The 21,317-nt window shown below is 36.2% G+C and overlaps 1 protein-coding gene across 4 annotated transcripts; it reads left to right on the top strand.

Annotated features, from left to right (window-relative positions):
* The first annotated feature begins 222 nt into the window (after positions 1-222).
* Positions 223-7,606, top strand: EDA30 (O-fucosyltransferase family protein). 4 transcript variants are annotated; one of them, XM_016324727.3, is made up of 14 exons: positions 309-715; positions 1,157-1,211; positions 1,641-1,736; positions 1,821-2,092; positions 2,549-2,779; positions 2,889-2,973; positions 3,533-3,603; positions 3,680-3,768; positions 3,883-4,126; positions 4,625-4,737; positions 5,029-5,119; positions 5,251-5,379; positions 5,723-6,276; positions 6,895-7,606. In XM_016324727.3, the coding sequence occupies exons 5-14, from the start codon at positions 2,612-2,614 to the stop codon at positions 7,331-7,333; spliced, it is 1,983 nt and encodes a 660-aa protein (XP_016180213.1). In that variant the 5' UTR covers positions 309-715; positions 1,157-1,211; positions 1,641-1,736; positions 1,821-2,092; positions 2,549-2,611; the 3' UTR covers positions 7,334-7,606. The 4 variants fall into 4 exon arrangements, with proteins under 4 accessions (XP_016180216.1, XP_016180213.1, XP_016180217.1 ...); XM_016324731.3 differs by lacking the exon at positions 1,821-2,092; XM_016324730.3 differs by lacking the exons at positions 1,641-1,736; positions 1,821-2,092 and having other exon boundaries at positions 223-715.
* Positions 7,607-21,317: the final 13,711 nt, after the last annotated feature.

Genomic DNA, 21,317 nt, shown 5'->3' with positions numbered 1-21,317 from the left:
AGATTCTTTAAGGATCAGAAGATAATTCCAAAAAAATACATGACATACCTGAAATTTTTTCCTGTATTATAATTTGAAAAACTATTTTTCGATTGTTTTTTGTCCGACTATTTTTCGATTTGTTTTGTCAACTTTACAATTGTTTGGGCCAAGGTGTGTAAGCCCAAATCCGTAATCCATAAATTGACCCGGCCGGTTTTAATAAAAATCGGTGAACCGGAAGGTTTGAGAAATCCGGACCGGTTCAATTTTCAAAAAAAAAAAAAAAAGATAACCCTAATCCCAGCGAAGGATCCCCTCCCCAACCCACGCTCTTACTCTCTCGCTCTGAAACAGATCTAAAACGGGCGAGCTCAACGCGGCGCCACAACCTTCTCACTCTCGCAGAGCCGCTGTCGCCGACACCGCACGGTGGCCGTCTCGTTGCCGAATCCGCTACGTTTGCCAGCTCCTGCTCCTTCACTGCTGTCGCGTCGTCTGTACCTCAGTCCACATCTGACGCCTCCGTCCGCGTCGCGTCGTCCCTGCGCCTTCCCTGCGTCAGCCAGCTCCTGCGCCTTCACTGCCTCTCGTTGTTCGTGTACGTCTCTCATCGTCGTCGTCGCGTCTTCATCCGACGCGGCTCGCCGGCGCTGCTGCCTCCCCCTCGCCGCTCTCTGCTTCGCCGTGCTTGCTCTCTCTCTTCTCTGCCCGCGTTCTGCCTTCACATCATCAGGTAAGCTTTTTAATTTTTTTAAGTTATTCAGTTGCTGGATTATAATCTTTTTAACTGATTAATTGATTAACTGATGTTGGATTAACTGATTCAGTTGATCTTGATTGTTGTTGATTATAATTTGTCGATTCTTGGCAGATCATTCCAATTTTGTTTTTACAGTGTAATATATGTAGTGTAGTGGTTGATTGATGCCTTTTTGTTCTTTCTGATTTTTGGTGTTTAGGGTTGATTTGTTTCTGTTTTAATATCATTATGGTGAATTGAGGTGCTGTTTTTATATTGTTGGTGCTGTTTTTTATATTATTCTGTGAATTTATATTGTTGGATAGTGGATTGGTTCTGTGAATTGAGCTGTAGTGGATAGGTTATGTGAATTTATATTGTTCTGCTCATGTTTATTCTGTTGCATAATCTGTGGTGGCATGGTTTTGTTTGCAGGGGTTTAAACTATAAGTATTTGGCACTTCTCAGGTTCTAAGCTTTTCGTCTAAAGGTTCAAACTTTTGAAACTCTATTGCTTTCTTCTATCCCCTTTATTTGCAGCGGACGACTTTGACAAATAATAATTTGGCAGAATTAGTTCATATTCTGTGCACGAAGGACTTATGATCATATGCTATTGAAAGTTCTAGTCATAATTGTCTTTTATGGGAAATGTTAAAAACAAGGCTCAAATTAGTTATTTTTAGAAATTGAGACGTTTGTTGTTAAAATGTTAGTGATAATATGTATTTCAAATTTTAATTTTAAGTTTATGACTATTTTATATATTTTATTTACGTGGAACCGAGTCAACTAGTTCAAGTAGTGATCCACCGGTTGAACCAGTGACCCAATGATCTAGTAACTTGACCGGTTTGATCACCGGTACGGTTCTGTCAACTATGCTCTAGGCTCTCTCTTCTGACTTCCTTCTCTATAGATTTCGAAAGGACCTTGTGTTCCAGCTACAGCATCAGCTTCTGCTTCTGCCCTTTGCTAAGGTTCGAATGGGTGCTCAGGACCTTCTCCATTTCTGGTATGCTCTTCATCCAAGCATACCTTCTTCGTTGTTTTCCATTTTGCTTCTTCCTCTCAATTTTTTAGATTACCTGCTTTTCAGTTAGGGTTTTTGAGGTGAAGTGAACCTCGGTTTCGTCTGTGAGCTTGATATTTTCGACTCCATCGAAATTCTTGCCGTTGATTTTGAAGAATCGACAGTGGTTGTCAATGTTTCATTTACCCAGTTGCATTTACTCCCGTGAATTGACTTTTGATTCTTCGTCCAGCTGAGATGCCCTCAAAGCATAGCTTGCTTATTTGTATTACTCTTAACCCATCAAAGACCAGTGAATCATTCAAATTCAACACACACTAATCTGAAACCAATTTCTGGTACGCCTTCTTCTGCATTGCCTCACCGCCATACCAAGTTTTGTGCCTTTTCTGTGTAATTCCATTCGTCTTCCACCACTTACCCGTACTTTTTATGTTTGGTTCTGTACCTGGTTTCCGCTAGTTTGGTTCGTTACTTAGTTCTCCTTTGTGAATTCATCCAACCTTTTCGCCAATTTGGTGTTAGTTTCAACTTTCAATTTACAGCCGAAATTTATTTTTGTCATTTGCCATGTACACATTGCATTTTTATTGGTATTATTAGCACTATGAAAAGTCTGATATCTTAAGGATGGAATTGGAACAATGGAATTGATGAGGAATTTGGTCACCGGGTCGAAGAACAAAGATGCAAAAAGCATTCTTTATTGGATTTAGTGCTCGTCTTCTCTATCATTAAATATGTTCTTGTGTACTTGTTTGATGACCCAATTCATATTTAATGTTTTTCTGTAGATGTTGCTGCTAAGTTTGAAGTCATTTGGTATGAGATTGGTGATGTAGAGTCACTAGGCCAAGATGGCATTTATAACTAAGATAAAATGGGTTGTTCTTTCTGTGATTACCTTATCTCTGGCATCCATCATCATTCATCTGTCGCTAGCGAAGTTTTGGGCAGTTAACATAGTGCAGTATAAAGCAATGCCTAGCCTTCCAGAGAATTTTGTTCCGACCTCGGGAGGACAGGTGAGTTCTTATGTATATATGTTTCGAGTGGATGCTTATGGTTGTGTACTTGTGTTTTGTGTTTTGTGCTTTTTTTGTGTAATTCTTGACTCTGGTTTAAATATTGTAGGTTATAAAGAATAAGAAGCTATGGGGTTCCATACAGTCATTGGAAGCATTGCAGCCTTATGCGAATGCTAGAAGCAATTACTCTGGTAAGAATTTTGCGGCTATTTCTTATCTTCTTAATATGTAGACATGGGAAGGAACAATTTTTAGACTTGCAGTTGAGAGATTATGACATAAAGCTATGTTGAAACATAAAATATTTTATTTTTCATCCTTCTGCTCTATTTTTGTTTTCCCTTATTGATTAAAGAAATGAAATAATATATGCCTTGCAAAGGCACTCCATATTAAATTGATCATGGCCTATGGGAATGCAATCTTGGAGATGACTAACATCCAACTTAAGGTCTTGATTATAATTTATTTTGGAACATTCTTCATTTATACTTCTTAGTTTGTAGCTCGATCTGAAATTAATGAGCGCAGCATAATCTTGATTTGACTACAAAATTGATTATATTTTTAAGGTTTTGTAAGAAACCACAAAACTAGGCTAATATTGTTTTGTATTTTATATCTTTGACAAATTTAACAGAGAACTATGTTACTCTCAGCCTTTCACAATGTTAAAGCTGATCATTTTTTTTTTGTCATATTCATCCTGCTATATCTTCCCCATCAAGTTTCTGTTTCTTTTCTTTACAGCTCCAAAGGACCAGAGCAATCGTTTCATCTATGCAAAAGTCTTTGGTGGTTTTGCAAATATAAGATCATCGGTATGATCCACCAAAATGTATTTAACATTTAGTATTATTTTTGGTAAGCAAGTTAACATTTTTCTTGGTTTTGTAGATTTGTGATCTGGTTGCTGTTGCTAGGTTTTTAAATGCAACTCTCATAATTCCTGAAATTCAAGAAAGTACTCGCTCAAAAGGAATTAGGTATATGTGGCTAAGTATCTGCATTCATTACGGTGCTGTTGGGATTTATATATTAATATTTTCTTAATAATATATTCATATACACAATTTATGTTTTCTTACTATTTTTTTCAGCTCTAAGTTCAATAGCTTTTCCTATATCTACAATGTTGATCAGTTCATAGCCTATCTCAAAAATGATGTAAACATTGCAAGGACCCTTCCAGAAGGTCTGATGGAAAGGAGAAGAAAAAATGAAATTCCTTCATTTAAGACTACAAGTTCTGCTTCTCCAGACTTTTACCTGGATCAAATTTTACCAAAGCTAAAGCAATCAAAGGTTATCGGATTAATTATTACAAATGGTGGGGCTCTGCAGGTATTACATATTGCATTATTCTGAAATTGTTAATTAAAGCCATTGTTGTGGTCTTGTGGATTCTGTGCTTGTTATACTTTAGGACATCTTTGTCTTCTTTTACTTGTGGTTATTAGTGCTATATATATAGTCAGTAGATTATTTCATCTTTGATTGCTGTATGTAGTACTTAAGAGTAGAATCTTGTTGGGCATCATTTTGTTTCTTGTGCTTATTGCTGACTTCTATACCTGTCATGGACTTAAATACATATACTTTAGCATCACTCTTATGCAAACTAAAGAAGTTGTAACAAGTTAATATATGTGCAGTAGAGGGGATGTAGTTTTTTTAGTATTTTACCTTTGCTGAAAACCTTCATTGCCAAAGAATCATGTGTTGTTCTATTTTTGTTGAGCTTAAAGCATCCTAGGTACCCACACTTACTTCTTTTGTTTTGCATTTGTATGTTTGTCCAAGTTGCTAGAGTTAACTTGAGAATGATATACATTTTTGCAGTCTATTCTCCCTCCTGGCATGGAAAATATTCAGAGGCTACGATGCAGGGTTGCTTTTCATGCCCTTGAATTTCGTCCTGAAATTCAAAGGCTTGGCCGTCGGATGGTTCACAAGTATGAATACCTTGCGGTTAGACGAATTAGTCTAGGTTTGCTTTATTGTAACCTAGATTACTCCCATGTTTTTGTCACTGCCAACTTTATTTGATTTTGAAATTTAAAATATGTGATTGCATGCAACTCTATTGTCTAAAGAAAATGAGAATGAAATCTGTCTAAAAAATTGTAGGCTTTTTTAATTCTAGTGTGCTGTTTCATTTTTTTCCCTGTGGCGATCATGCTATGCCCATGAGTAATTAAGGTTTCCTACTGTTGATGTATAAGAGATTTCTTCTTTATTTTAAGGCTAAGAGCATATGGGCAACCCTTCTTAGTATATCATCCTGGCTTACTGAGAGATACATTGGCCTACAATGGTTGTGGAGAACTTTTTCAGGTTTGATAGAGCTGTAGTTTCGGTTCCACAGTGCATATATCTTTTAGGGGTTCATTTTTCTTATAAATTCCTTCTAGTATTGGGTTACATTTTTTTCCCTCTCTCAAGAAGGAACTTTTTTGTTTTGTTAGGATGTCCACACTGAACTTATTCAGCACCGAAGGGCTCAAATGATAAAGGACAAAATTCTTAAAGGTGAATTGAATGTCAATTCACACTTGCAAAGAGATAAAGGTCTATGCCCCCTCATGCCTGAAGAGGTATGTTTGTTCCAGAAACTTTGGTTTGGATTCAATTTCTTTGTTTCAGTGTTAAGAAGTATATTTGACTTTATCAAGTGTGAGAACCTTCCAGTACAGTTTCAGAGTATAGTTTGTTGTGCAGAATAAAATGCCATGATCTTTAGGATCTACTTTAGACTGAGGACTCCCATTTGAGGGAATCTCAGCGTCTACTAGGTTGACCAATTTTACAATTATCTATGTTGCATGAGTAATGTGGCATTTGAGAGCATTGCTTCCAATTATGTGCACAAAGATGGATTGTATTTTGAAATTTCAAAATTTTACTCCTGGGAGGTTGTTATTATTTTGACTTTTGCAGGTTGGCATTCTCCTTCGAGTAATGGGTTATCCTGCCAAAACAATTATCTACGTTGCCGGCTCTGAAACATTTGGAGGTCAACGCGTTTTAATTCCTTTGCGAGCCATGTTTACCAATACTGTGGATCACACTTCTTTGTGTAGTGAAAGAGAGTTGTCTGAGTTGTTTGGACCGGAAACATCTCTTATTCCAAAGTCATATCGAGCACCTCCTGCAAAAAGTCAGAAAGTACTTACAGATGAATGGAAGAGGGCTGGTCCTCGTCCTAGGCCTCTTCCTCCCCCTCCAGATAGACCAATTTATCAACATGAAAAAGAAGGTTGGTATGCCTGGATCACTGAGACGCCAATAGAGCCTGATCCTTCACCCTTGGATCTGAGGATGAGAGCGCATAGGTTACTTTGGGATGCACTAGATTACATTGTTTCTTTAGAGGCAGATGCCTTCTTTCCTGGATTTAACAATGATGCTAGTGGATGGCCAGATTTTTCAAGCCTGGTCATGGGACATCGACTTTATGAGACTGCTGCTTCAAGAACATACCGACCAGACAGGTAAAGTGCACCTTGCAGTTGAAATCAATTGGTTGATATTTGTACAGGACATATGGCAGTTTCATCAAAAGAATTAAACCTCCTGATTTTTCAAAGGAACCAAATTTTCTAGGTCACTAGTTGAATAGCATGCATAACATGACATAGTTGGAGGATCTGTTGCTTTCTGGGCCAGGGCCAGGCGAGGGAAGGGGTAAAAGTGTAGGGAAGATGAACCGTATTTACATCGTTACTCCATTTCTTAATAATAATTCTAGAGTGACTTTAGAACATATTTTTTATCTATGGAAAACTTAAAATCTTATGTCCTATTTAAGACATCCATGAGCAACACATCTGCATGTCTCTGGTACTTTCCTGTTCCTTTTGAAGATTCTTGAACTTGTTCCATGCATTAATTAAAATAATAAAAATCATTACAAAATTTTATGGTATACCCTCATTTGAATATACGTGCAATTTGAATGTTCATCCTTTACTGCGTCACTTGATTCCTTGAGTGTTTTCCTGCATATCTGCATCTTAGTCCTTAGGTAAAGAGTCTGGTGGATTCTGCTGCAGTTGTGTATCTCCTAAATTTGCATTTATTGTGACAGTACTTTGTTCGGTATTTTACAGGAAAGTAGTTGCAGAACTTTTCAACATAACTCGGGAAAATATGTACCATCCCAAACATAATTGGACAATTTTAGTGCAAGAACATCTAAACAGAAGTTTAGCCGAAGAAGGACTCGTAAGGCAATCTCTCCTGTCAAAACCGGCAGTGTTCCTTTCCCATCCACTTCCGGAATGCTCTTGTAGAATAGCTTCTTCCAAGATTGTAAATCACGTTAGAGGTCAGAACGGTCGGTATCTCTATGGAGATGAAGACCAGTGTCCCAAGTGGATGCAGCGCGCAAATATGGCAGGTTCTGTACTGAAAGAAGGCACCAAATCTGAAGATGATGAGCCAGATTATGAAAGTAATGACTTTGTTGATGAATCTGACAAAAGTGAGGGTAAAACTAATCAGAGTCAAATCTGGGATCAAGACGAAGAAATGGATCCAAATGACTAAAAATTGATGTGCATAAATAACTATGGTCTATAGTTATACGTTTTCCACATTTCCTTAATTTCTTTGAGAGGTATAGGTTATTGCTGAGCATAGTGGGTATTCAAATCTATTCTTTCATTAGTTTTGGACGAAGAACATTAATATATTCTTTTTTCTTACTTTATGTTTACCACTTCCAAGGGAATTTTTGTTGTAACATACACATTACAAAACAGAAAAGAAAAAATATTACGTTCTGGCTTAATTGGAGCCAACAGATGAGCATTCTAAGTAGATTTTTATTTCTCCTGTTTGCTATTTAAGATAGCTGCTTAGTAGTTCCGATGAATGATTCCTTAGCCCCTCATTGTTGGTGCACAAATAAATTGATGGTTGCATGAAAGAAATATAGATGCAACGGTTCTTATTTGATTATATTTATCTTATTCTCTAAAAATTTTGATCACCAGCTCTTAATGTGAGCCATATAGGATGCAAGCACTTGTCAAAAGAGTCAATCAAAATTACTATAGGTTTTCGAATTGTTCATTTAAAAAAAATTGAAACCCTTCTTATTAGATGGCTATAATACTTCTCAAAAATTAAAATTCTTGATCAATGAAAGAACAATATCACTATTTTTTCTCAATAAGATAGCAAAGTGAATGATTGACTCATTCTACATTACAAAAAATTGCAGAACATGGATTCTTATGTTTCAACAATATTTCACTATCAAGACAATTGGTTGAATCTAATAAAACCATTTCATAGGAGTTAATTGATATCTTTTTTAAAGCAAATCGACTTCGATTTTATGGGTCTTTTGAGATATTATAATGTGTTGGGAAGTTACATATCGGTTGAAATTGTCCGAAACAACTAGAATTATCCAATTTTCCATGTTTCTCTGTAAAAAAAAATGCATTAATCCAAATATCTAGCCATAAACACTTCCAACCGCAAACCAAAAGAAGTCCTCCAAGTTCGCATCAATGTAGCAGCACAACTTGAAGATTTACTAGAATTCAAAAATTTATAGGAGTTGCTGAAATTCAAAAAGTGTTCCCTTCTTTCCACCTTGAGGACAAGGTGGCTCTTCAAGGAATAGGTATTGTTAAATACCCTGAGAAAATTAATATTGAAAAATAAATAGAATATAAAAGAGAAACAACAAATGAGTCAATCATTAGGAATGAGAATCTTTCTCTTTACCTTTTAATTATTCTAGAAATAAAAAATGAGACAAAGAGCTATGGGTAGGGAATGAACAAGTTGTATGCTCATTGATAAGAATAATAGAATATGGGAGTGAATTATCCAAATTAGAAGGCAACACTACATAATGAAAGAGACAAAGCATAAGAGACAGACCAAACATTTCTACAAACATAAATAGAGGCCAAATGACTTGTTATGCCTAAAAACTAGAAGAGTTGATAGAACTCTACAATTTTTCATCTTGTATTTTCAATTCAGTTTTTTCTACTTTTTGTAATTCAATAAAAGAAGTTAGTTAAGAGGATGAAATTCCATTAAATTCACCTCAAAACTCTACTTATTGATCTATATTAAATCCGTCAACTAGAATTTCTAGTACAAGTTTTTACAGAGGATTGTTGAAGAATGCATGCTGCATGAAATGCATCTTGTAGACAACCTTACTTAAGGTGAGACAATCACTATTATCTCTTTTCCTTTTAGATTTCTTTCTTCCATTCTTCCCACCACAATACTACTTTCTTTCAAGTGAAATGGACCACAGTAAAAACCATTCACTGAATGTTGCTATACTGTTGTCTATTATGTAAACAAAGACAACTAGTTTTTTTCTTTATATCTCAAAATAAAAAATTGTTGCCTATTGTAATTAGTAACGGTTGTATAAACCACAGTTTAAAACGGTTAAACCAAATTGTAAGTTTCAGATTCGATTTTGATAAATCGTTTTTCGCTGTTGTTTAAGACCATAAACAAATTAAACAAAAACAAATTATTTTAAACTAATGGGTAAATATTAAATCATTATCCTTGTACATCTGTTTGCTTAAAAACGATGTTAGTTAAGTAATATTTTTTTCTTGTATTTTATCTTGTATTTAAGTTAATATTAACTAATTTTTTTAATTAAAAATATTGGTTCTCTATTATTTTTTCAGGTAAGAAATCTTACCATTTTGACTAAATAATTAAGTAATAACCAAATCAATACATGTTACTATAATTGTTTATTACTTTATTTAGTGATAATATGTGTAACAAAGTTGACCGGATCATTCATATGGAGTCGTTGAATTTTTTCTTTTGTACATACGTCAGAGTACGTAGTATTCCAAACCACATCATAATTAGATGAATGATAAAAAATATTATTTACATATTAAAATTAATTATTTAAATTAGTTATTATGTATTTATATATAAATATATGTATTGTTTAATTTATTTTTAATATATATTTTATATTTTAATATATATTTTAATTAATAATTGGTTTTAGTATACATGTAGTATAGTTGAAAAAAAAAAAATCATAATTGACTGGCTACGAAGAAGTTGAAGAGGTTACTTCTTGAATTTCAATATTCCCACATCCTTAGGTAAAGGTCTCTGACCCTCTGTTCATTGAATAATGTTGAATAACTCGTTCACAAACACTTATTATGATAACTACTAGCTTGGGTTTGGTTTAAGGGTTAATTTTTGGCAAAAAAGAATAAATTAAAAAATAAAGAAAAACTATAACCCAGTTTTGCGACTTGATTCACTGATTTCATTCATAATTAACGTTGATGAACATTGCAAATAATTTTAGAAATGAGTTTGATATACTAACATTTTTTCTTTTTACAAACAAATATTAAATTATTTTCATTTTTAATGATTATTTACATCGTACATGTGAAAATAAAATTTTAGAGTAAATAAATCAGTCTCCAAAATTTTTTAGTCGAATATTTTTGCCTTAAAAAAATTTAATTACCAAATCAGTTTTTAAGAATTATCTATGTTTTAGACAATATAGTCCTCATATTAATTTCAATGTGTCCCTGAGTAGCAATATTTATCCACATTCATGTAGAGTGTTAACTATGGGCAAATTAATCCTTACTAATAATATGTCTTTTTAGAATTTTTAAGGACTAACTTGATAGTTGTAATTTTTTTTAGGAATTTAATTATTTTTTTAATAATTTAATGGGGTCTAAAATGTCTAAGTTTGTAATTCTATTAATATTCAAATAATCAAACAAGTGATCAACCGACTATCAACTTCTTAGTGTTTTTTAATTTTAATGATGATGGATGTAGTCTATTAAAATACTTCCAATTTCCTTGTTAGTTGTTTTAGATTTTATATTGTATATTAAAATACTTCTATTATTTTGCATTTTAATCAAACTCTATTTGAGTTTATATTCTATTTAAATTTCTTCACTTTTTTAGGTGTTAATTTGACTGTTGTGGTATACTATTTACATGAGTACTTGAGCAATTTAATATACGCTTCGTCTTTAGTTTGCTACTCTATTGTTTCACCTTTTTATTTATTTATTTACTCATTATTTTATAACTTATTCTATTCATTCTTTTTACCAAACTTAATATAACAACTAAAGCATAATTGTGTCAAAGACATTGTTTATTCATGGATTCATTGGTTACAATACAATAATAAGTCAAAACACAACTATTCAATCATTGTTTTAATCTAAGTCATAAATCAAAGAATTACTAATTCAGATTTAAAGTTTAACGTAACATATATGTGGCACACTCGTTAAACAATACCTTACTATTGTTAGGTACCTGACAAATGACACAGTAAAATATAGAGATGAAAAATTAGAAATTTGTATAAAATATAAAAATAATTGAATAACTTTTTTTGAGAATTACAACTTCTCTTTATCATAAGGAGACTACAATAACACTCTCTCTTGACAAAAGGAGAGCACACTTCTTTCTACATATATAGGAGAAAACTACTCAAAGAAATATTATATTATTCTATCTGGATGACTTGATTGAAATGAATTAAAGAAAAACTCAATTTGTAGGTGAGTCTCTTCAATATGAACCATCCGTCAATTAGAGATATATAATTCTTCTCTTTTTCAACCATTAAAATCCTAAGGTTATAAACTAAGATTGTTTATTACCTTTCATTTTATTTAGTTATTATTTATTTATTTATTTTCTAAAATTAGCTTTACTAATTTTTACAATCTCCCACTTAAAGCTAATTTTGATAAATTTTCAAAATTCATGTTGCTCATGTATTCCATAGGCCGTATGAGGATCTAGACCATTCAAACTTTTCTGTGTTGATTGGTTTTGTCATGGCATCTGCTAGGTTATCTTTAGTGTAAATCTTGTGCATATCAACACTTCCTTCTTCTACTACTTCCCGAACAAAGTGATATTATACTCTAATGTGTTTTGTTCTTGAATGAAAGGCAGGATTCCTTGTAATGTGCAAGGCACTTTGACTGTCACAATACACAGAAATCTTCTGTTGTTTGTGCCCGAGTTCTTCTATCAACCTTTGGATCCAAATAGCTTCCTTGCATGCTTGTGTAGCTGCCATATATTCAGCTTCTGTAGTAGATAAAGCTACAACAGTCTGTAATTTAGATAGCCAGCTCACAGCTCCTCCTGCAAGTGTAAACACATAGCCTGTAGTAGATTTTCGTTTATTAAGATCATCTGTAAAGTTTGAGTTGACATATCCATTGACAATGAATTCCGATCCTCCAAAACATAATGCAACATTCGAGGTGTAAGAACCCGCGTTTTCACGTAAAACTGTCTTAAAAATAATAATTTTAGTGCCCGAAATAGATTCAAAATTTAGAAGTTTTAATTTGAAAATAAAAATGTGAAATTTGATTTCAGTGAATTTTTATGAGTTGGAAAATGTATTTCTTTCGAAAAGTTTTTGTAAAAATGCATACTGGCGATTAAGCTGGTGGTACCAGCTCTGGTCTGTCCAGTACTGCGTATTTTGGGGAGATAAGATTTTGAAAATTGATTTATTGTTTTGAGAAGATAAAAATAATTTAGAATAAAAAACCGGACACTAATCTTAAAGGTTTTGGCCCAAAGTGGCCCAAACAGACCAAAAATGCTAACGGGTTGGACCGGACCCAAACCAGGTCTAAGGTCCAACATATATAAGCTCATTTAATGAGCATTTCAGCCCATTCTCCCCCATTTTGATGAGAGAGCTGCGTTTTTGAAGAGAGGAGAGGAAGAAGAGAGTGCACTTTTCACCTCCACCTTCCGGAAGCCATAACTTTTGATCCGGAGTTCTGATTGACAAGCTGTTTATGACCACATGAAGCTCTCGTCGAGATCTACATTTCTATCCAAAGAAATCTGGTAAGAACTCGAATCTCACTTCCCAGATTCGTGCCCTAGATTTCTGCATTTTTGAGGTTATGGTTTTGAGTAGATTTTGTGGTTTTGGTTGTTTAGGTGATCTCTAGTAGCAGATAATTGTTGGATTTTACCTCTAATCTCGTTGGATAAGGTAAGGTTCCACTAAATCCTTGTGTTTAGTTGTTTTGTGTATCTTAGATTTTGATTTTGATGATATATGTGTTGTTAGTGTGAGCCTTGGTGTTTGTTGGTGTTGGTTTCGGTTTGGTGTGTTTAGTAATATGTAATATTCATGGACACTTAGGCTAGTGGCCCATAGAATAGGATTGAGTTGGGTATGTGGTTGTTGTGGTATATGTATGATGATGGTAATTGTTGAGAATTATTGGTGCTAATGATGTATTATGATGTTGGTTAATGTTAGTTATTGTTTGGTGATAAATTGTTGGAATTGATGAGGATTTATAGTGGTTGTTGATGTTGGTTGGTTGATGATGCTTGATGAATTGATGTTGTAAATGTTGTTAAATAATGATATTGAGGTATGAGGTATATTGAATTTTGAATGAATGTATATTGTGATTATTGGTACAAAGCATGAATGAGGTTGTTGATGAAGATTGATAGTGAAAGAATGATGATTGGTGAAGGTGTTGGTGGAAGATTGATTATAGTGTTTTATATTTGACGTTTGGATTGATGAGTGTTGAAGGGGTTGATAATTTGAGATATTAAATGTTGGATGTGGTATAGTTGAATAATGATGGAAGTGGTGAGAAGTCATGTTGATGTTAATAAGGATAATGGAAATTTGGAAAATGTGAATTAGGTTGAATTTAGAATTGTTGAATGGTTTAGAAGGTTGTGTGAGTGAGAAATTGGTTGAGGTAGTGTTTGTATGAACTTTGGACTGTTTTGGTTTGGTTGATATGTGATTGAATTGGTATTGGATTGAGGTCTGGTTAAAAATTGAGTTTGTGAGATTTTGGGTAAAAATGAATTTTTGGTAAACTTTGTGTGATCATAACTTTTGCCTCGATTTTCAAAATTTGTTGAATTTGGTTTATATTTGAAGATTATTGAAAACCCTTCGATTTGATATAAAGTTTGCAAAATTTGGAATTTTGTAAAGGAAGTTATGATCCTTCAAAGTTGGTGTTGAAAATCTGAAATTCTGCAAAGTTGCAGAATTTCAGGATTTCTGATATGTGCGCACGCACAGCCTTGTGCGTACGCACAACCCTACGAAAATGTTATTCTGTGCGGACGTACAGACCTGTGCGTACGCACAGCCCTGTGCGCACGCACAAGTCGGGAAGGATCAGTACCTGTGCGTACGCACACTTTGAAAATCTTCCTGGGCGTGCGCACGCACACGCCCTATTTCTCAAATTTTATTTTATTTTCAATTATTGCACCTTCCCGACAAGGTTGTAAGCTTCTATAACACCATTTTAAGATTCCTTGGCTTATTTTAGAGCATTGAAATATGGGAAATGTCCTAGGGGTTTAAGTTGGGTTTTCTTTTGAAAAGTTAGCAAACGGAAGTTTAGGTTTCTAGTGTATTGCGGATGAGTTAGTTGAGAGAGAAGGAAGAGTGGTGCATGTGGTGATTGTTGACAATGACTTGGGAAATTGATGAACCAATGAGACCGGAATGGAAGTAATGAATTGATGATGGTTATGATGAGTTGAAGACTCAAAGAGGAATGATGAGCTTGTTGAATAATGAGAGTGTTCCAGGCATTATATCCTTGGGTTAAGTGTGAGAATGTTCAGGGTATTATGTCCCTGGGATTGAACTATGATTGATAATCTTTTCTACTGCAAGAGTGTGCCAGGCACTATATCCTTGGGTTACGCATGCAAGTGTGCCCGGCATTATATCCGTGGGTGAATAGAGTGTGCCCGGCACAATATCCGTGGGTTAATAGAGTGTGCCCGACACTATATTCGGGGGTGGGGCAGAAAAGCGACATCCAAAAGGATGTGTCGGGTTGGCATTTATGGACCGACAAGTGATATCACGAGCCAATAGGATAGGCATTCATCATGTGCATCTTCTATATGCTTGCTTGCTTTGTTTACTTGAGTTTTCCTAAATGTATAACATGCCTACTTACTTCTTGAACTACTTGCTGTATATGAATATTACCTGTGCTTTCCTTGCTTGCATTTATCTGTGTTTGACTGGTGCTAAGGAGGTTAGGTAGGCGGTGGCAATGGGATCGCACAGAGGTGAGGTTGGCGAAGGCTGTGGGATACAGCGGTGTGATTGGTATTAATTAGAATCCCCCTAAGTTTAGATAACCCTGGTTTATGGTTTAAGTTCTTTTATTTATTTTGTTCTAAGCTTGAATATCCGTATGTGATGTGAAGTTCTAGTATTGCCTTCGACGTCTCGGAGCCTTACATCTTACATCATTGGGCACTGTTACCATACTGAGAACCTCCGGTTCTCATTCCATACGTTGTTGTTGTTTTTTAGATGCAGGTCGTAACCCACCGCAGTGAGTTGGGTGATGGTAGAAGAGCGGAGAATTTTATTCTATTTTGTTGTCATCTTGGTCATGTTTAACTCGTTCTCTCACTTTTGTATTTTTTTTGCCTAGAGACTTTATTTGAGAGAACAAAACTTGTATAAGCTATTTTTACTGTCTGGTTTCATGTAAGTTCTATATATATATGGCTAGCCGGCTTAAGCTCCGCGAGTCGTGGCTAGATTCTTATGATATTATACTATTATATTTTGATACATCTTATCTGTACCTGGTGTTTTAAGTTAGTAGCTTCGCTAGTACATTATACGCTTTTCAAATCCTGTTTTTGAGCCAAATCTTTCATCAGGCTTTTAGAACATATTATATATATATATATACGTATAAGCCTTAGAACTGTCGTAATCTTTGATTAACCTTTGCTTTATGGCTAGAGGTAGAGCTTAGGGTAATTGGGGTGTTACATTTAGTGGTATCAGAGCGGTTCGTCCTCGTGAGCCTGAGGGATGGACCGATTATGCTTCGTTGCATACTCTGGGTCATTTTCTTTCATGCTATTTAGGTTATCTACTTGATATCTCATAGCATGCTTGTTTGTGAGTTCCTTTTTGGGATAATTGAAGTATTAGACCTTTGATATTGAGACTGATCACCTTGATATCGAATGTTTGGTGTAGACAGGAACCCTAATGGCTACTCGCGAACGAGGTCGTGCACGTTTACGAAGAGAGAGTAGGAATGAGCGACCGACCAATAACCATGCCGAGTTCATGGCGGCAATGGCGAATCTTGCTAATATCATGGGGGCTACCGCTACTGCGACTCTGCAAGCTGTGCAGAGGTTAGGCCAACCGGTCAGAAACAGAAATGGAAATGGTGAAGAAAATGCGAATGAGAATGCGGGGGGAAACGGAGATAACACGGGTAGTACTCCGATGACCTTGGCGACCTTTCTCAAGGTTCATCCTTCAAGTTTTCGAGGTTCAACTAATCCCACGGAAGCGGATAACTGGTTCCAAGCTATGGAACGCGCACTGCAAGCGCAGCATGTCCCGCATAACCAATACGTAGAGTTTGCTATTTACCAACTTCGGAAAGAAGCCCAGCATTAGTGGCAGGCAGAATGCCACTTGCTACAGATCCAAAATGCAGATGTTCCTTGGGATGTATTTCAAACGGCCTTCTACAAGAAGTACTTCCCTGAGTCTGCAAGGGAAGCAAAGGAGATGGAACTGATGCAGCTGAAGCAAGGTTCTTTGTCTGTGGCAGATTATACCAGCAAATTTGAGGAACTTTGTAGGTTCTCTAGGGAGTGTCAGGGTGCCCCGGAAACCTATGAAAGTTGAAAGTGTATCATGTATCAAAGGGCTTTGAAATATGACATCATGACTGCTGTGGCTCCTATGGAGATTCGTATTTTCTCTGATTTGGTGAACAAGGCAAGAGTGGTTGAAGAATACGCGAAAATGGTAGCCTCGTCAAAGGATACTTTTGGAGGAAATACAGTAGGGAGCGTGACGATCACCTTGGACCAAGGGGACAGAACTTTAAAAGAAAGGAACACACTCCTCAACATCTGCGAGGTCAAGGGAATTTCAGAAAGAACAACAATGCTCAGTTTCACATGGCAAAGGGAGATGGTCGCTGCTACACTTGCGGATTACCAGGGCACTTTGGTAAGGACTGCCATAGAGGAAGGAACCGAGGTGTGGATAAAAGTCAGCAACCAGGCCGTGTGTTTGCTTTGGAGGCATGTGAGACGACGGGGTCGGATCCTCCGACGAGAGGTAAGCGTACGCTTTGAGTCTTATATTGCCTAGACCTGAGGTCAGTTTGGTTCTATCTTTTGTAAAGTCGCCGTTAGAATTTCAAGAGCTTAGAGTTTTGTTGGAAGTAAACCATGGGGGAAAGGAGGATTCTAGCGGCGATAGCCGAGGATTTCGGACTTGTGATGACGAACGATCCGAGTTGGCGTGCCGGAATGGTTACCAGGTATGAATAGAAGTCTTGGCGGTTCCCTGTGTGGGCGATGGGTACAGTTCAACACTAGTGGCAACGGGAATACCGACTAACGTCCTTGCGGTTTTTAACTATGATTTTTGACGTTTTAAGATTTAGAGTGATTTTCAAATCTGGTTTGGTGCTTTGGTTTAACTGATTTGGTTTTGAAACTAGGATTTGAACTTTTGATCAAATGATACGATTTTAAAAGGAAAGTGAGTCCTAAGATTTTGTTGGCTTGTGATTTTGGTTGTAAATCTAACTTATCAAAATGGATTCAAATTTAAAGATTTTGATTTAAGGGTTTCAATGAATTTCGGAAAATCGTGCCTTAAAATGATTGATTTACAAATAAAAATTTTTTGACTCTTTTGATAAGATTTTAACAATGGACTCATTTAGATTGAAGTTATTTTAAAGGTTTTGACAAATGCTACAAAATCGGTATTTGGTTTAAGGAAAATTTCTGGATTCTTAATGACGATAATCAGAGTGACGCAGCGGAAGTTGTACGCTAAGTTGTCGACATGTGAGTTCTGGAATGAGGAAGTGAAGTTCTTAGGTCACATGGTGAGCAAAGGAGGATTAACCATAGATCCTTCTAAGATGGAGACGGTGATAGAATGGAAAAGACCGACAACGGTGGCGGAAGTCAGAAGCTTCTTGGGTTTAGCCGGATATCACCGGAGATTCTTTGAAGGATTTTCCTGAATTGCACTACCGATGACTAAGTTGACAAGAAAGGAAGTGTCCTTGTTTGGATGTCGGAGTGTGCAGAGAGTTTTCAGATTTTTAAGCAAAAGTTAACTTCATCACCTATTTTAATCTTGCTGGAACTGCATGAACCGTTCGAAGTATACTATGATGCTTCTCTGAAGGGTTTAATCTGCGTGTTGATGCAACACCGGAGTATGGTGGCTTACGCATCGCGTCAGTTGGGACCGCATGAGGTGAACTATTCAACTCATGATCTAGAATTAGCGGCGATTGTGTTGGCACCGGAGATTTGGAGGCACCACCTGTGCGGAGTGAGGTTTAGCGTCTTTTCTGATCATAAGAGTCTCAAGTATGTCTTTGATCAGAAAGAACTTAAAATGTGTTGGAGAAGACGGATGGAGTTGCTAAAGGATTATGATTTTGAACTGAGTTATCACCCTGGAAAGGCGAAAGCGGTCGCATGTGCGTTGGGTCGGGAATCCTTAACAATTGCTTGGGTGAGAATCAAGGAAGAGGAGTTAGTGGATAGGTTTGTGGGTCTTAAGCTGGACATTGGTGAGGTGGCTGGAAGAGCTTGTTTTAGCCAGTTGCAGATTTCAAGCACGTTTAAGAAGGAGATTCAGAGGGCTCAACAGGATGAGCGGAAGCTTCAAAAATTGTTGCAACCAGTTGGTGATAAGAGGTGTGAAGAATTCACTAAGGAAGGTGAGAGATTGTGGAGAGATAAGGGGAGAGTTGGCAAACAGGATGTCGAAAGTTTGAGACAAGACTTGTTGTCAGGGGCTCACTACAGTGGATTTTCTGTTCATCCCGAAAACACAAAGATATATTATAACTTAAAGAAGATGTTCTGGTGGTCTGGGATGAAAGGTGATGTAGCTACAGTGGCATCCAAATGTTTGACGTGTCAGAAGGTGAAGATAGAGCATCAGAAGCTGTCAGGAATGATACAGCCTCTTGAGATTCCTCAGTGGAAGTGGACTATGATGCGGTTTGGGTGATCGTGGTTTGCTTAACCAAATTCGCTCATTTTCTGCCTATTCGAGTGAACTATTCTACGGAGGAGTTGGCGAGAGAGAACGTCGACACAGTAGGATGATGGTGAACGAGGTACCTTGGCAACTTGTTGGATAAGCAACGTTGAAAGTAGGATGCCTCGTGGGGAATATATGTATATATATATATATATCCCATCGCGTGATTCGAATTTTCGAAGGCGAAAATCTTTTTAAGGAGGGGAGGATGTAAGAACCTGCGTTTTCACATAAAACCGTCTTAAAAATAATATTTTTAGTGCCTGGAATAGATTCAAAATTTAGAAGTTTTAATTTGAAAATAAAAATGTGAAATTTGATTTCAGAGAATTTTTCTGAGTTGGAAAATGTATTTCTTTCGAAAAATTTTGTAAAAATACGTACTGCCGATTAAGCCGGTGGTACCGGCTCTGGTCTTTCTAGTATTGCGTATTTTGGGAAGATAAGATTTTGAAAATTAATTTATTGTTTTGAGAAGATAAAAATAATTTAGAATAAAAAACTGGACACTAATCTTAAAGATTTTAGCCCAAAGTAGGCCAAACGGATCAAAAACGCTAACGGGTTGGACCGAGCCCAAACTGAGTCCAAGGTCCAACATATATAAGCTCATTTAATGAGCATTTCAGCCTATTCTACCCCATTTTGATGAGAGAGCCGTGGTTTTGAAGAGAGGAGAGGAGGAAGAAAGTGCAATTTTCATCTCCACCTTCCGGAAGCCATAACTTTTGATCCGGAGCTCCGATTGACGAGCCGTTTTGGCCACGCGAAGCTCTTGTCGAGCTCTACGTTTTTATCTAAATAAATCTGGTAAGAACTTGAGTCTCACTTCCCAGATTCGTGCCCTAGATTTCTGCATTTTTGAGGTTATAGTTTTGAGTAGATTTTGTGATTTCGGTTGTTTAGGTGATCTCAAGTATCGGGTAATTGTTGGATTTTACCCCTAATCTCATTGGATAAGGTAAGGTTACACTAAATCTTTGTATTTAGTTATTTTGTGTATCTTAGGTTTTGATTTTGATGATATATGTGTTGTTAGTGTGAACCTTGGTGTTTGTTGGTGTTGGTTGAGGCTTTGGATCAAGCTTGATGGTTTCGTTTTGGTGATTGGTACATTTGGGAATCGGCCAAGGTATGGTTTCGGTTTCCTTTATGTAATATGTAATGTTCATGGACACTTAGGCTAGTGGCCCATAGGATAGGATTGAATTGGGTATGTGGTTGTTGTGGTATATGTATGATGATGGTAATTATTGAGGATTATTGGTGCTAATGATGTATTATGATGTTGGTTAATGTTAGTTATTATTTGGTGATAAATTGTTGGAATTGATGAGGATTTATAGTGGTTGTTGATGTTGGTTGGTTGATGATGCTTGATGAATTGATATTGTAAATATTGTTAAATAATGATATTGAGGTATGAGGTATATTGAATTTTGAATGAATGTATATTGTGATTATTGGTACAAAACATGAATGAGGTTGTTGATGAAGATTGATAGTGAAAGAATGATGATTGGTGAAGGTGTTGGTGGAAGATTGATTATAGCGTTTTATATTTGTCGTTTGGATTGATGAGTGTTGAAGTGGTTGATAATTTGAGATATTAAATGTTGGATGTGGTATAGTTGAATAATGATGGAAGTGGTGAGAAGTCATGTTGATGTTAATAAGGTTAATGGAAATTTGGAAAATGTGAATTAGGTTGGATTTAGAATTGTTGAATGGTGTAGAAGGTTGTGTGAGTGAGAAATTGGTTGAGGTAGTGTTTGTATGAAGTTTGGACTGTTTTGGTTTGGTTGATATGTGATTGAATTGGTATTGGATTGAGGTTTGGTTAAAAATTGAGTTTGTGAGATTTTCGGTAAAAATAGATTTTTGGTGAACTTTGTGTAATCATAACTTTTGCCTCGATTTTCAAATTTGTTGAATTTGGTTTATATTTGAAGATTATTGAAAACCCTTTGATTTGATATAAAGTTTGCAAAATTTGGAATTTTGTAGAGGAAGTTATGATCCTTCAAAGTTGGTATTGAAAATCTGAAATTCTGCAAAGTTGCAAAATTTCAGGATTTCTGATATGTGCGCTCGCACAGCCTTGTGCGCACGCACAACCCTGCGAAAATATTATTCTGTACGGACGCACAGACCTGTGCGTACGCACAGGCAGGGAATGGCGTGTTGTTTGCCGCGTTAGCACAGCTTGTGCGTGTGCACATAAACGAAGAATTATGAGCTGTGCGTACGCCCAGCCCTGTGCACACGCACAAGTCGGAAAGGATCAGTACCTGTGGGTATGCACACTTTGAAAATCTTCCTAGGCGTGCGCATGCACACGCCCTGTTTCTCAAATTTTATTTTGTTTTC

This window comes from Arachis ipaensis, chromosome B10, assembly GCF_059453495.1.
Source record: "Arachis ipaensis isolate K30076 ecotype BB chromosome B10, ASM5945349v1, whole genome shotgun sequence".
NCBI classification, from domain to species: Eukaryota; Viridiplantae; Streptophyta; class Magnoliopsida; order Fabales; family Fabaceae; genus Arachis; species Arachis ipaensis.
The sequence above is the reverse complement of the archived record's forward strand: the minus strand, read 5'-3'. Positions and strand labels throughout refer to the sequence as shown.